This window comes from Colletotrichum lupini, chromosome 6 (genome assembly GCF_023278565.1).
Source record: "Colletotrichum lupini chromosome 6, complete sequence".
Taxonomy (NCBI): domain Eukaryota; kingdom Fungi; phylum Ascomycota; class Sordariomycetes; order Glomerellales; family Glomerellaceae; genus Colletotrichum; species Colletotrichum lupini.
Genome location: NC_064679.1, coordinates 932,167 through 945,722, shown reverse-complemented (window position 1 = coordinate 945,722; position 13,556 = coordinate 932,167). Strand labels below are relative to the sequence as shown.

The 13,556-nt window shown below is 51.2% G+C and overlaps 5 protein-coding genes across 5 annotated transcripts; 1 reads left to right on the top strand and 4 right to left on the bottom strand.

The window, feature by feature from the left end:
• Positions 1-651: 651 nt before the first annotated feature.
• On the bottom strand, positions 652-2,007 carry CLUP02_11762 (uncharacterized protein; the record flags this gene model as incomplete). The annotated part of the gene is made up of 1 exon (XM_049290729.1): positions 652-2,007. The coding sequence occupies one exon, from the start codon at positions 2,005-2,007 to the stop codon at positions 652-654; it is 1,356 nt and encodes a 451-aa protein (XP_049147874.1).
• Positions 2,008-3,224: 1,217 nt separating this feature from the next.
• Positions 3,225-4,736, bottom strand: CLUP02_11761 (acyltransferase; the record flags this gene model as incomplete). The annotated part of the gene is made up of 1 exon (XM_049290728.1): positions 3,225-4,736. The coding sequence occupies one exon, from the start codon at positions 4,734-4,736 to the stop codon at positions 3,225-3,227; it is 1,512 nt and encodes a 503-aa protein (XP_049147873.1).
• A 1,542-nt stretch (positions 4,737-6,278) lies between these two features.
• CLUP02_11760 (glycosyltransferase sugar-binding region containing DXD domain-containing protein) lies at positions 6,279-7,625 on the top strand (the record flags this gene model as incomplete). The annotated part of the gene is made up of 1 exon (XM_049290727.1): positions 6,279-7,625. One exon carries the CDS (start codon positions 6,279-6,281, stop codon positions 7,623-7,625), a length of 1,347 nt encoding a protein of 448 aa, XP_049147872.1.
• Positions 7,626-8,413: 788 nt separating this feature from the next.
• CLUP02_11759 (pectate lyase) lies at positions 8,414-9,720 on the bottom strand (the record flags this gene model as incomplete). The annotated part of the gene is made up of 6 exons (XM_049290726.1): positions 8,414-8,681; positions 8,761-8,937; positions 8,988-9,106; positions 9,172-9,278; positions 9,337-9,515; positions 9,569-9,720. The coding sequence occupies 6 exons, from the start codon at positions 9,718-9,720 to the stop codon at positions 8,414-8,416; spliced, it is 1,002 nt and encodes a 333-aa protein (XP_049147871.1).
• A 1,803-nt stretch (positions 9,721-11,523) lies between these two features.
• On the bottom strand, positions 11,524-12,615 carry CLUP02_11758 (aristolochene synthase; the record flags this gene model as incomplete). The annotated part of the gene is made up of 3 exons (XM_049290725.1): positions 11,524-11,941; positions 11,993-12,266; positions 12,327-12,615. 3 exons carry the CDS (start codon positions 12,613-12,615, stop codon positions 11,524-11,526), a joined length of 981 nt encoding a protein of 326 aa, XP_049147870.1.
• Between the last annotated feature and the right edge of the window lie 941 nt (positions 12,616-13,556).

The window sequence follows — 13,556 nt, the reverse complement described above, 5'->3', positions numbered from 1 at the left end:
TTGGTTTGGGAGGCTTCCGTTTGCGGAATGAGTGCGCTCGTTGCCGTGCCTGTCCAGAGTCGACTCTGGCTTACGCTGGGCCGGAATGCGGAAGTCTCAAGTCATTCACATCATCTCGGCCGATCATTAATCCTGGGTCTTCAACACAATCGCACCATCACGGGGTTTGATGTGTGGCCGATCTTCTGGTCAATCTCAAGTCCATAAAAAGGTTCTTCCCATGAAGAGATACTGTCGGGGAACCACAGGCGATGGCCGAGTGTTTCCTCTTCTTTAGCTCTCCTACTCATTCTGTCGTTTTCCGAACAAAGAAGTGGAATGTTGGGGGGACTGGCTACGGGCCTCAGCCAGTGCGCATTCCCCGGATTCATTGTTGAGCGAGTCAATACTAGTACGAAGGCGTGGAAGGGTCTCGACCGTTGGCTGAAGTCGGGTATACAAGTGAGACAAAGCTGGGGCCCAAAATTGTCTGTTTATCACGTTGAAAAGCTTCGTCGAGCACACTGGCAAATGATTGGAGGAGGACCTTAAGTCAAATGTGCTATCATTCCTCATGGACTTCCGATACACTCTCCTTCAAATATATTTGAGCTCAGGCTCGTATGAAATATGTGGTATTAATCATTTGCTATGTTGGAGAGCTGAAGTTTATCACGGTTCCAAGCAAGTCCCAAGCTCAGCCAATAAGTCCTCAGCCAAGACATCAATAGCGCCGGTTCTTTCGTCTTCAATGCCGAACGAGAGGAACAAAACATCGTCCAAGAATCCGTGATACCTCTGGTCTTGCCTCTTCCAGCTCATGGAGGTTACGTAAAACATGTCGGACCCTCCACCAAGTTTCTCTTCCCGCCCGTGTATCCATATGGGTCTCTTTGACATGGCGAATACCTCGAACGGGGCCTTTTGTCTGAACACCATCACATACGGTTCGTACTCGCTGTGGAACTGATAGAAAGTTTTGTGCTGGAACACCGTAAAGACAAAGGTATTGTCACTAGTGGCTTTGCACGTTGGGTCGCTGCGCTTGCAAAACGTAATGCTCAGCGAGTTCGTCGCCTGGTGTATCGATTCGAGATCCGGCGGGAGCTTCGGCATGTACTTGCTCATGCAAGCCTCATCCCCGGCAGCCAATGGCCCGAGGTTCGGGCCTACGGAGCCGTCCGCGTTCAACTTCGCAAAGACTCGCTTCGGCGCCACGTCGTGGTGGACGTAGACTGCGCCCTCTTCGTCCCAGAACGGAAACCAATTCTTCTCCATCATGCCCCAAGGCGCAGGACGCTGGAGCTCCGTTCCCAGCGCGAAACCTTGATCCAACGACATCTCGAAGCCCCAGTCTCCGAGAGTTCGGAAGTCCTGCATGAACTGTCCGAAGCAGGCGAATATCGAGTTGGAACCGTATACGATGAACGGGGCTTTGGGTCCGTACAAAACCCGCGCATCGTGAGGCCCAACGTTCATGGCGATGTAGGCCAGTTTCGGTGGGCACTTGTCATCACCGCTCTTCGTGGCTGCGATGGGTAGAACCGTGGGCGCATCGACACAGACGAGACCTTCCAGCGTGAAGGTGGCATTACAAGTGATTCCCACATGCTCAGAGTCGTCGTGATTGATTTTCCGCCTTTGCGCAACAATAACATAGGTATTCTCAATGGTGGGATGCGGGATGATATTAGGATTGATCGCGCCTTCATCGTCAAATCGTATGGCGAAAAACTTCTTGTTGAAAGTTGACGTCGAGAATATCTCATGATGTGTTTGTTTTGATGCGGGCGGATGCTCAGGCGCGCCATCTACAGGTTGTACCTCCGTCGCTACGCCCGAAGACGCCGGCCGCGAGTGCGGTTTGAGTTCATCGCCTTGTCTCCAATTCGGTGCAAAGATGTGATCGAACCAGGAATTGAACCCCGAAGCAGAGTCTCTGAAGTCGAGACACCGTATACCGACATAAACGAGAAACAAGAAGGGGCCTACGATGAGGATGACGCGCTTGAAGTCTCTAGCTATCATCGCGAGGTGGGAGGATTGTCTGCATGCGCCGAGGTGTCGAGGGACAAGCGACTGGAACGGGCGGCACGTCGAACGTGGGGTCGGAGCATGCAGAGTCAAGTGATCAAGCTAGTCCTATTGACAGATAACCTTGCGGTGAATGTGTAGGTAGGCACTTGGGGTGCTCAATTCCGATAGTGAGGTTACGTGAAAGAGCAGGTCTGGGACTTTGGGGGTTGCGCGAAATCTCCCCGCAACATGTGCTGGCCGAGCTCCAGGACGATGGATCACGATTGCATCACAAATGAGAGTTCCAAGGGATGTGGGGGACCTAGAATGCAAGGCTGTCGAAGTAAAGCTAAGATGAGAAACACGGGGAGGTGTTCGGGAGATGTATGCCGTGTGATGGGGATCGACAGACGAGCAAGTGAATACTACCATGGAAGTTGGAGCTTTCAACTTCCCCTCACTTACAAGTTGACAAGCGCGGCCGACTATTGCTCGTCAACCCCAGCCACCCGCATTTTTAGTGCGAAGGGTCAGGTAAACTGGGATGCATGCACAAAGCTTAGTGATGGAGTGTCCCTCAGATCAACTCTCAAGTTTGATCAAAGATTAGCTCCTCAAGCAGATTGGTGAATGGTAAAGCATAATCTCGCTATTTCGAGCATGTGAGCATGTGAGTTGCCTCGGTGAGCTGCGCGAACCCCTGGCCTGAGTTGCAATCCTATTCCCCTCACGAGCTGCCACACTACTTCCATTTTGGGGAAAGCATCCGCTCTTGCAGCGTCATTGGGTGTGATACAGCTGCAAGTCGATAGGAAAAGCAGACACAGGAGAAATTGAGGTTCGGGCGGGAAGGGCAAACCCCCAACTTTACCTGCTGCAGGCTGAGTCAACTAGACAGCGCGTGGCGGACTCAGTCCCGCCAGTACCGCTGGCTCAGCCTGGCGGCCCGCGTGGCAAGTCTATCGTCGCTGCATACTAGACGGGCTCTAGAGTTCAACTAGAATAGGCTCAGGTCCATGGTTCTGGATAGCAGCCAATCCGATTGCACCGTGACACTGAGCACCTCGTTTGTCTGAGCGTCTTTCGTCTAGTCTTGCGTGGTGGAACAGTGTTGTCAATTGATCAATTATAAGTGGTTTACACTAATCATTACTTCGTGCTAGATGCCGTAAATGTCTCGGCAGTCCCGAAATACATGTGCCCGAACGCCAAATCCCCCTCAGCCTATCTCAAGCCTTTGCTGGCGCTGTTGGCAGAGTTTTCCGGTAGAGCCACTGAGCAATTTTCACACTAGGCTCATCAATGAACCTCGTGACAATCTCAGCGATCCAAAGAGTGACCGGAAGAAGTATCACATGAGGAATGAGGAAGGCCGGTTCCAAGCCGAGGGGCCCAACCTTGGGTAACGGAAACCTGTCGACTAGGTGCGCGAGATGTTGTCGCTCCGTCTCTTTGTGGTACCCGACGGCTGTGTAGAGTCGATCGCCCAGAGTCCCCAAAACGGGTCCGTGGACCAAGTAGAGGGCAAAGGAGATTCGTCCTAGATACTGACAGAAGCGTGTCTCGAAGAATCTCTTCAGCCACCAAATTCGTGGAACCGCGGATACCAGCATTGTGGCTGCCCAGAAGAGGTAAAACCACTTGTAATCGAACACGGCTTGAGGTTTGAGAAACGACAAATAGTACCACCCGCGGTTCTCTCGCATCTTCATGACGTCTCCGGTGTAAGATGGGACACCACCGAGATACATCGAAACCGCGAAGAGGTGGTAGTAAATGAAAATTTTGGCGGGTTCCAGTCGCTGAAAGAAGTTGGGGAGATCGTTCTTCTTCGCCAGGAGGTCGAGGTCGCAGAGCATCATGCCCATGACAAACATGGCTCCGTACCATCCGTCGGCGATGTACATGAAGTAAAAAGCCAGACCAGCCTCACACCAGAGTCGAGCGTTTCTGGTACACCTGGAAAATGCGACCAGAGATGTGTAGACGATGACTGAGCCCTTCATTTCAACAGGGATGGACCAAAGGTGTGGATTCCAACTGAAGAAAGGACCGCCTCCAGTGGTGAAGACGAAGCTAAAGTTCTTCAGCTCGCAATAGTAGAGCCAGACGTCATCTCTCCAAGTTGGCGCACGCTCAATATTGTCGACCCAGATATTGAACATGTGGAGGAATGTCATGTAGAAGAAAGTTGTCGCCGCCAATGGGATATAAAGTCTTAGCCATCGCCTGAATAAGGCTGATCCGACATTTTCTGCGAATTTTCCGTGGTCTCCGGACTGGATCAAGCTCAAAGGTTTAGCGGAGAGGACGTAGCCGGATATGACGAAGAAGACTGATACTGAGAAGTGGCCTCCAGTAAATAAGTGGCGGATGCCAGGAAAGGCAATAAAGTGATATTTGTTTTCGTATCCAAAGGCGTTTTCAAAGATTCTGTTTTGGACGTGAGGTTCATGAGCCCATAGTTGATTGTGGTGCCAGTACACCAAGAAGGCAGCGAAACCTCGCAAGCCGTCAAGGTATGCTGTGGGCCGCAGCTTCTCTGGATTTTTGGTGTCTTTGATGGGCCAGAAGAAGGTGCTCAGACTGGAGATGTTCAGTCGAGATGGCCGCCTAATTCGTACGAGGGAAGCAGGCTTCCAGTCGCTTTCATCTGCGAGCCATTTGGACTTGTCGCACCAGGTAGGCTTAACTTCATCCCACTCGTGGCTGTCGAGAGTGCCTTCGTTTCGTGGAGGCATCTTCAGGCTGTTGAAGACTTTGCTGAAGACAATGAATCGTGTAAGAAGGAGTCTTTTCAGCCTCAAGCTGACACTTGATGCGTGCTTACGGTCGAGGACGGCCGCCGGGTGTCCTCGCTTGCGTGATGCTGCAGGAAGAGGTGTTCTCGACCCTTGCCTCTCCGGAAATTTTGATGATTTGGGAAAAGAGGCACGGGTTCTTTTCAGTATCAACGAATCCTGCACGGGCTCGTCGGTAGTCGTCAGCCAGGAGGTTGCTCCTTGAGTCCTGGGGCGGGTGTAGTCCGGCTTGGCGTTGATCGACTGAACCTTGCGTTGCCTTCTCCGCGCAAAGTCAAAGGCCCATAGACTTAGTTCGTGTCAACAAGTCGTTCATCCAGAGTTTCACAAGCCAGGAAAAGAGGAATAACCAGCTGAACCTGACAAAGATTCCTCGGTCGAGCCAAGACAGCATGCGGGGTGGCGCTGTAAGTCCAGGATCAGAGGTCCACAATCCTTCCGGGGGCTCCTGGTTCGATATGCGGGGGATAGACCGGGGTAGAATGCGGAGAGCCAGGCTAAGACTTCAAAGTCCAACAACGAAATGATCAAAGTTAAGCGGCGTAGGAGCGATATCACTCATCTCCCTCATCGTGACGCATCTCCCCCTTCGTTGGTTGCAATCAAACCGGGCGTCCCTGGCAGCTATCACAAGCGGCGTAGCATTCAGTCGGCCTAGCTTGGGATTATCATCCGATACACAAACCGCTCCTCCGACTCGAGCACTCGGCCGGTTGAGCAATCGAGAGGGCAAAAATCCCCTCGTGAAATTTGCATTATCCACCTGCAAGCCCACCTGATTTGGAAGGTTCCACCGCCTTTGCCTCCCCTGACTATCAGAGCCGTTGGTGCCGGTGGCCAGGATCGGCCCAATGGACGCTCGAACAAGCTCAACGTCCCGGCGCTATTATGGCGCAAAATGCGACCAGCTGCAATGAGTGGTCCTCATCACATCCCCGCTGGCCTGAATGGCTTCGATCCTCCAGCTGTCTGACTCTTTGGTAGTGTAAGATGGTGGCTTGCTCGCTGCTATCCGGCCGCACGAAAGAGGATAGGAACCGTTGAGCTCATGTTCCAGCCTTGCTCGTATCGAAGGACAGTGAGAGCAGCCACTCACACACACGGAAGGTCCCAAACTTAATTAGATAACAGAGGCAAGGCAGTGGCGTCAGTAAGGCACAGACGGGATGAACACGATGCGACTTTACTTTTGGTGACCTCGGCGTTTTCCCTTCTTTACCCTGGCACCCGGCTCGTGACAATGATGCGCAACTGATAGGCGAGGAGAGTGGGGGAATTGGCCGGAACAACTGTAGGGAAATCCCCGCCTCGGCGATGAGGATACTCTGGGGTTGTGTGCCTGCATGGAGAAAGCTCCTCAAATTTCGACATGCATCCCACTCGTCTTGCTTGTTCTTATGCTCGTCGCATCTTTGTCAAAGCTTGGTTCAAAAGCTTCTTCGGTCGAACACCTCCACTTCTCTCTGGACGACTTCGGACAACATGTCTTCACCCATCATGAGTCCATTGAGTCCATTGAGCCCTACGGGCTCGACCAAGGCAAACTTGTTCAGAAACAGAGTCCCGACACAACTCAGGAGATGTCTGCCTTTGTACATTGCTTGTGTATGCATAATTCTACTCGTTCTCAACATCGACTTGTTCGGGTCGATGCCCAAACCTGTCCACCTCTCCAAGCGCGGTGGTCGCCACGCAACAGCAAGCACTCGTGGATTCCCTAAGAAAATATGGCAGAGTTGGAAGGTTGCGCCCTTCTCATTCGAAGCCGAACAGATTCTCACTGCACGGACTTGGACGGACAAGAACCCTGGGTACCGGTATGAAGTCCTAACCGACAACAACGACATGGAGTATGTCGAAGAGCACTACGGCCCTGACGGATTCGATCGCCCGGATATCGTCGACATGTATCGCAACGTTAATGCCACCATCATCAAGGCGGATTTGCTCCGCTACATGATCATGTACGCCGAGGGAGGAGTGTACGCCGATATTGATGTCGAGGATCTCCGACCTGTCAGCCGATGGATCCCGGAAAGATACAAAGAGGCCGACCTCGATCTCGTCATTGGCGTCGAGATTGACCAACCGAACTTCAAGGACCATCCCATTCTCGGCAAGAAGTCCATGTCCTTCTGTCAATGGACATTCATGTCGCGACCTGGTCACCCCGTCATGCTGAAGCTTGTTGAGAATATCATGGCATGGCTTACTGAGGTCTCCAAGAACCAACGTGTGCCCATCTCAGCAATCAAGCTTGACTTTGACGAGGTCATCAGCGGTACCGGTCCCTCGGCCTTCACCAAAGCCGTCCTGGAAGTTATGAGTGCGCGTTCTCGATCCGGGCCAGTTACTTGGGACACATTCCACGACATTGACGAGTCAAAAGTTGTCAGCAACATCCTCGTTCGCGATGTCGAGTCCTTTGCCGCCGGCCAGGGACACTCGGATTCTGGGAACCATAACTCCAGGGGCGCTCTTGTCAAGCACCACTACCACGCCTCCAACTGGCCGAGTCGTCACCCCCGCTTCAGGCATCCTATCTTCGGCGAGGTAGAGAGATGCAACTGGAACATTGAGTGCGTCATCAAGTGGGACCAGGACATCGCCGCCTTCAACTCTCTCTCCCCCGAGGAACAAAAGCAAAAGGTCGAGGAGCATGAGAACCTTCAGAAACTTCAGGCACAACAGAACCAGCAAAAGCTGGAACAACAAAAGGCCGCTGAACAAAAGGCTGCCGAGCAGCCTTTGATGTTCCCGCCGCCTCAACAGCCTCTTCAAATACCTCCTGTAGATCCTGCACAACAAGAGGAGCTGAAGATGGTATGAAGGGGCCCAATTCACAGACCCGAAAGTCTGCAAACTATCCTCACGGCGCCGTCGCCTCGACGATTAAGATCGCCGCGTCGCTAGCAAGAATAATGACGCGCAAGATCGATTCGCGCGCTCGAAAAGCAATGCGACAAACACGAAGCATTACGAGTCAAGAGTGCGAGATATGGTTATGAACTTGAATTTTCCCCGGTAGTCAGCCGGAAGAGCTGCGCGGGATATGGTACATGACGTGTGGAATTGGGTGGCAATTGCATGATGATCCTCTTATGTCTACAGGTTGAGCATTTGGACTTAACCAGGATGCTAGGGCTCAGGACATCATGGCCACTCGCATGATTAGACACATAAAGAGCTGAGAGCGACATACACAAGACTAGGAACGAAGATACCCTTCACAACTCCTGTACATACCTTGGTAGCGCATTTTCATTACCGGCGGCATCTTTACACAATGCTATATGTTCTGACTTGGTTCAAATCAATGCTCCATCAGTTCAAAATCCCTCAAGCCGCATAGTGCTCTGCTTTGTATTATTGCTTTGGGCCGACAGCGCTTATCAGTTGGATGTTTATTCACAGCTGAACAAGCGTCTCTCAAAAAATGAAGATTCTGATTTCATAATATATACAGTGAAGTTAATGCTATGTGCTTTCAAGCCCTCTCGCACCTCGATCCGGACTTGAACCCAAATTCGGGACGATTTATGTACAAATTTCGGGCTTCCATGACTTCAAAGCCTCCTCATGCCTTGATTACCCTTCTGAGCCGCTACTTTAACTCTTTAGAAGGTAAGCTTCTGGCCAGCCTGTCCAGGGACGGTAGCAACGACATTGGCGGAACCGAGCAGGCTGTAGGAGTAAGGGGGAGAGTTGGCGTTCATGGTACCGACGGGGGCCAGGTTGGAAGCACCACCAAGATCGTTGTCAATGGCAACAGCGTATCCAACGATGTCGGAGTCCTGAGAGGTGATGGGAACAGTGACGTTCTTGAAGACGTTGCTCTGAATCAAGACCTGGGCATTTTGGCGTGTATTGATTCCAGAATTACCGCTAGACACGAGGCGTTAGTCATATTGATCTTTGTCTTGGGAGTAATAATGTAAACTTTAAACATTGACGAGGTACATACTTGAGGTAGTAGGAGTTGTAGACGTGGCCAGTACCGAAGCGCAGAGACGGGCCGCGAGAGCCGAAGTTAGCCCAGTAGTTGTTGGCGTAGGTGATGCGCAGGTGGCCGCTGTCCTCTGCACCGTTGTTCTCGCTGTGTCCGACCAAAGAAGTCTTCCAGTGGTCGTGGAAGTATGTGCTGATGAATGTCAGCAAGCATCCCTCACTCCGGCTGAGTAGAAGACCTACTAGGAAATGGTCATGTAGTCGGCAGCGTGGGAAGCATCCACGAGACCGTCATAGTAGTCCTTGTCAGATACAAGGGCCGAAGAGAACTCGCAGTGGTCGATCCAAACATTGATGCTTTCCTAAGGAGAAAAGATCCGTCAGGTTTGATGCTCGGCATTATAGCTCATCTAAGAAGGCTGCTCACCTCAATCTTCACGCCATCACCAGTTGAGGCAAGCACGTTGGTAGACTTGATGTTGCGGATAATTACGTTGGACATGCGGCGGACGTGCAGTCCAATGCCGTTGAATCCTGCAAGACGAGAAGGTAAGACAGGGTGCGGGCAACATGAGGTATGAATGATTCTCACCTGCACCAGCAGATGCGCCAATGACGGACTTGTTGCTGCCGATGCGAACGTTGGCAGTGCCGCTGATGGTGCCCTTGACAACCACGATCCTTGCGGCGGTATCTTTCTCGTTGACAGCGGCAGTGAACTCGGCCAGGGTAGAGACGGTAGTGACCGTGCCACCGGATCCTCCTGAAGTTCTACAACACTATTAGTTTTGCTGCGTTTCAAGATTCCTCGCTATCAAACCTACCCGCCGTTCAGAGTGGCATAACCGAGAGTCGCCTTGTCTGAGATGGAGGCTCGCTTCACGAGGTGGGCCTTCTCCGCAGTGTAATCGACGGTAGGGGTCGGAGTCGCAGCCGCAAGGGCGAACAGCGTAGCCAAGGCGGAGGTGATCTTCATCTTGCAAGTCCGTGTGCAACGATGATGATTAGAAGGGTATCAAGGGGAATTTTAGGGTCTGCCAACAGATATCAAGGTCGAGGGTAGAGGATGCCGAGCAATCCAGAACCCAGAAACCATGTTTCATTACCATCTCTTTATACAACATCTTCAAGCTTTCGATCGGATGCTTTTCCGTCAACGCAACAGGGATACTATGATCACGAGATGGTGCTGAGTCTCCACGGGTTACGGTTTACGCTCACGAAATGCAGGCATAGCTTCAGGCAAGCCCTCGAAATCTGAGATTCAAGGTACGAGAAGGTAACATTGATGGACGGATTAGAAAACATGATCATTCCGCGAATGGCAGCGTGCTCCTGGTATGGAGCTCATCGACCCCTCGAGCTGGTCTCCCGCTGGCTCTCCAGCTGTCGTAGAGAGACCCCTGTTCCGTAGGCAAATTGCGAACCAGAAGTAGTGAGATTGCCCACGCTAACGCCATCGAACACAGGCGAATCACAAAAGAGGAGGCGCCGTCCAAAACAAGCTTGTTTACTAAGTTGAAGCTTTCCGTCCGCTAATGACTTCTTTATTCGGTGGGGAAACGTCTTGTGTCATGTAAAGTTGAGCCCTTGACTGCAGGACGGGGGGTGGGTGTCCGGGGTAAACATTTGGGAAATTTCCTCAAATCAGCATTTCGCCTTGGCCCAGCGTGCAGGTACCGGCAGCATCCGGGAACCAGACACTTACCGTCGAAGCCGTGGCATCTCATAGAGGAAACAGAGCACAGAATACGATTGGCGATTTCCAGGTGTTCATGCAAGGGCGGCAGTTTGAAGACGCGTCCATGCAGCTGAGGCCATTGTTTGGACGGAATTGACAAGTGGGAGTTTTTCCCGTGGTGAGAAGAGGTCTGCAAGTGAATAGGATGGAAACGAGGAACAGCGCGAAATTTGAAGGACCGTTGTGCGATTGTGTGCAAAGATTCTACATTCTTCAACTTTATGCCTTCAATATGAGCCTGCCCTTGAAAGTAAGGTAGTACGAAATATTCATTGCCAAGTAACAGCCGTTGCACAATAGAGCGTAAGGCATGTTCGTTCCTCACTAGTCACAACGGGTACTTAGTACGTAATCTGACAGATGTTCTCTTACAAGATGGTCGCATCATTCTTGTAAGCATATGCGGGTAACCTTGTACTTTCGCCTCCGCGCAGGTATGATGCCGGACATCCGAACACGAGCAGTAGTTTTATTCGGGTACAGATTGCCGAAATATCTCGGCTTCCAACCGTCTGGAACTAAGATTCCAGAAGGAATAAGATCGACAATACTTGAAGAGCCCCATCTAGCTGTTGAATTATCGGCTAGCGTAGTTGGAGTCTGCAACATGAACGACGTCGAATTTAACGGAACCTGACATATCTTGGCATCGCCAAGATGGGCTTGGCACGAAAGGTTACAGCCGGATGATGAAGCGAACTGTTGCTGCTGGCGAACAATCTCTAGGGTGCTTCGACATCTACAGAATTTAGAAATAAATGACACACATAAGGCTTTCCAACGTCAAGGTTTCATTGAATCTTCTCCAAAAGTCTTGCGCCTTCTGCAAAAGCTAGCAGTTGTGGAGACTAAGAATCACTACTCAAACTTCAGAGTCCTCCGAAGGCTTTGATTTGTGGAGAGACTTTATATGTATTGAACATCCGCTTCCGAACAGATTCTAGCCAATGATAACACATTTCAAAGACATCGTGTATTGATACCTACGAAGTGCAAACTACCATACCTAACTAAACAAATAGCAATGTCTGAATGGATCTACTTAAGATGAGGGGCGTTGTAGCGGTGCGTAGTTCGACTCCACAGCTCATTACCACTCATCTGCAGTTCGATCCCATCCATGTAGGTCTTCAGTGCATCAGAGCAGCCCTCCTGGAGCTTCTGCTGGACGATGGCATCGTGCTGTCTCTCCCACTCCCGAATCATGACCCAGCAGGTTCGCTTCGCGCCATCGTAGTCAAGGCCACTCTCATCAGCCAGAGTCTGTACAATGTTGCTGACGATGGAGCCCTCAGCCGCGATATCTTTGGAAGCTCGAAGCTCCTTATCCCAGCTCATGACATCGTTGATGACGGAGATGTGGTGCGTGTAGTTGAGTTCCAGATCAGCAACTGAGGCCAATTCTTCTTTGCTGAGGTAAATTGCATCCTGGAAGCGCTGAGTAGCTAGAAGCACGCTGCAGAAGGTCAGATGATCGAAGCTTGAAGTTTAACATCATGAGACTTACGCAGAAGCGACGTCGAGCTCTCGATACTTGAGATATTCTGCCACACTCTTCTTCGCCAGACGATCCTTGTCATTTTGAGACCGCCAAAAGGCGAAAGTAGGCTCTTCAATGTCATCCGAGAGCTTCTTGTCGATGGATCTCATATCTTCCCAGACATTCAAAACCATCTTCTCAATCGGCGAATCTTGGGCAGGCACCGTCTCACCCTTAACGATAGAGATCAACCGCTCGTTGTAGGACGAGCCTTCCTTCAGTGAAAGATGCTCTAGCAAGTCTAAAGATCCAGAAGAGTCAGACCATACTCTTGACATGGGCACAAACAAGTCCCACTTACCATCAATAAGGAAGAGCATGACCATGAAGCGACAAGCTGCACCGACCCGGTCCTCGCGGGCCATCGGGTACTGGCACAAGTGCCAAGTTGGCAGACCTTCAGCAACAAACTGGAGCTTGGTTCGCTCATCAGGGAAAGGCCAGTTGTTGAGGAAGTAGTTGTTGACCTCCATGGTGATCCTCAACCCAGATGGGTGAAGTCGTCCCACCATGTGGGAACGTGGAGGGTCATTGTTCTTGCGTCTAGCCATTGGGGCCTCTGGGATAGCCATATCAATTCTGGAAGGCATTATATGATGGGCTGTAAGGTAAAGGAGCTTGAGGAAATAGTTCGCGGTGATTGCTTTTGTGATGGCACAACATAAAATCTTCTCCAAGTATCGCAGGAAAACTTGGCCCTTTTATGTGAACAGAGGCTCATATCAATCTTCTCTTAATGAGACCCAGGAGATCTAGCCGTACCATCTCCTCCGGACTTCTGAGGCTCAAGTCCTGAAGGGTCAGGACAAAGCCGGTCACATCAGGCTGCCTACCCGGCCGTCGAGGGACGAGGATCCGGAAATGCACCTCAAAGCTCACATCCTGTGTCGAGGTCTCGGCGATGTTCCATCATGCAAGGGCCTTATTGAATTTGGACAGGAGCCACCGACGAAGCAACCTTCGTGTTTGTTGCGATAGTAGTTGGTCTTAGAAACCCTCCCGGTTCGCCCAATGGCGGCCCTTGCCGGTGAATCTGACAGCTTAGCTACTTTCTTCAGCTAACGAACAACTGATCTTGGCAAGGATCGTGACGCCACAGGGACTGACTTGTTGTTGGGGTAGCAAACACACATTTCGCCTCCGGAATTAGATGGATTTATCTAGGCTGGGAGGGAGATGTGTCGCACGTTGATAGCGCGCACTGGGGCGACGCCAAAGGCACACCGCAGAAGCTGAAATACGATGGGGCCGGAGATACCTACGTGAGTTCTTGGCTTGAGATAGTCTTATTGATTCGTCCCTTTGGCTCCATCATTTCCATGTTGGTTGCCAATGTTTGCTCATTGTCTCAAGCAAACTTCATTGTACAGTGCACCAACATGAACGTGCCGCTTAAGCGCAAACACGGTGCCCATACTATGGACCAATCACGAATGCTCCGCATGGTTTACTTACTCTCAGGGTCTCAGACTCTCGAATAACCATCCATTCGGAGTTTCGGGATTATGGAAATCTTCTGCATGGCTCACCA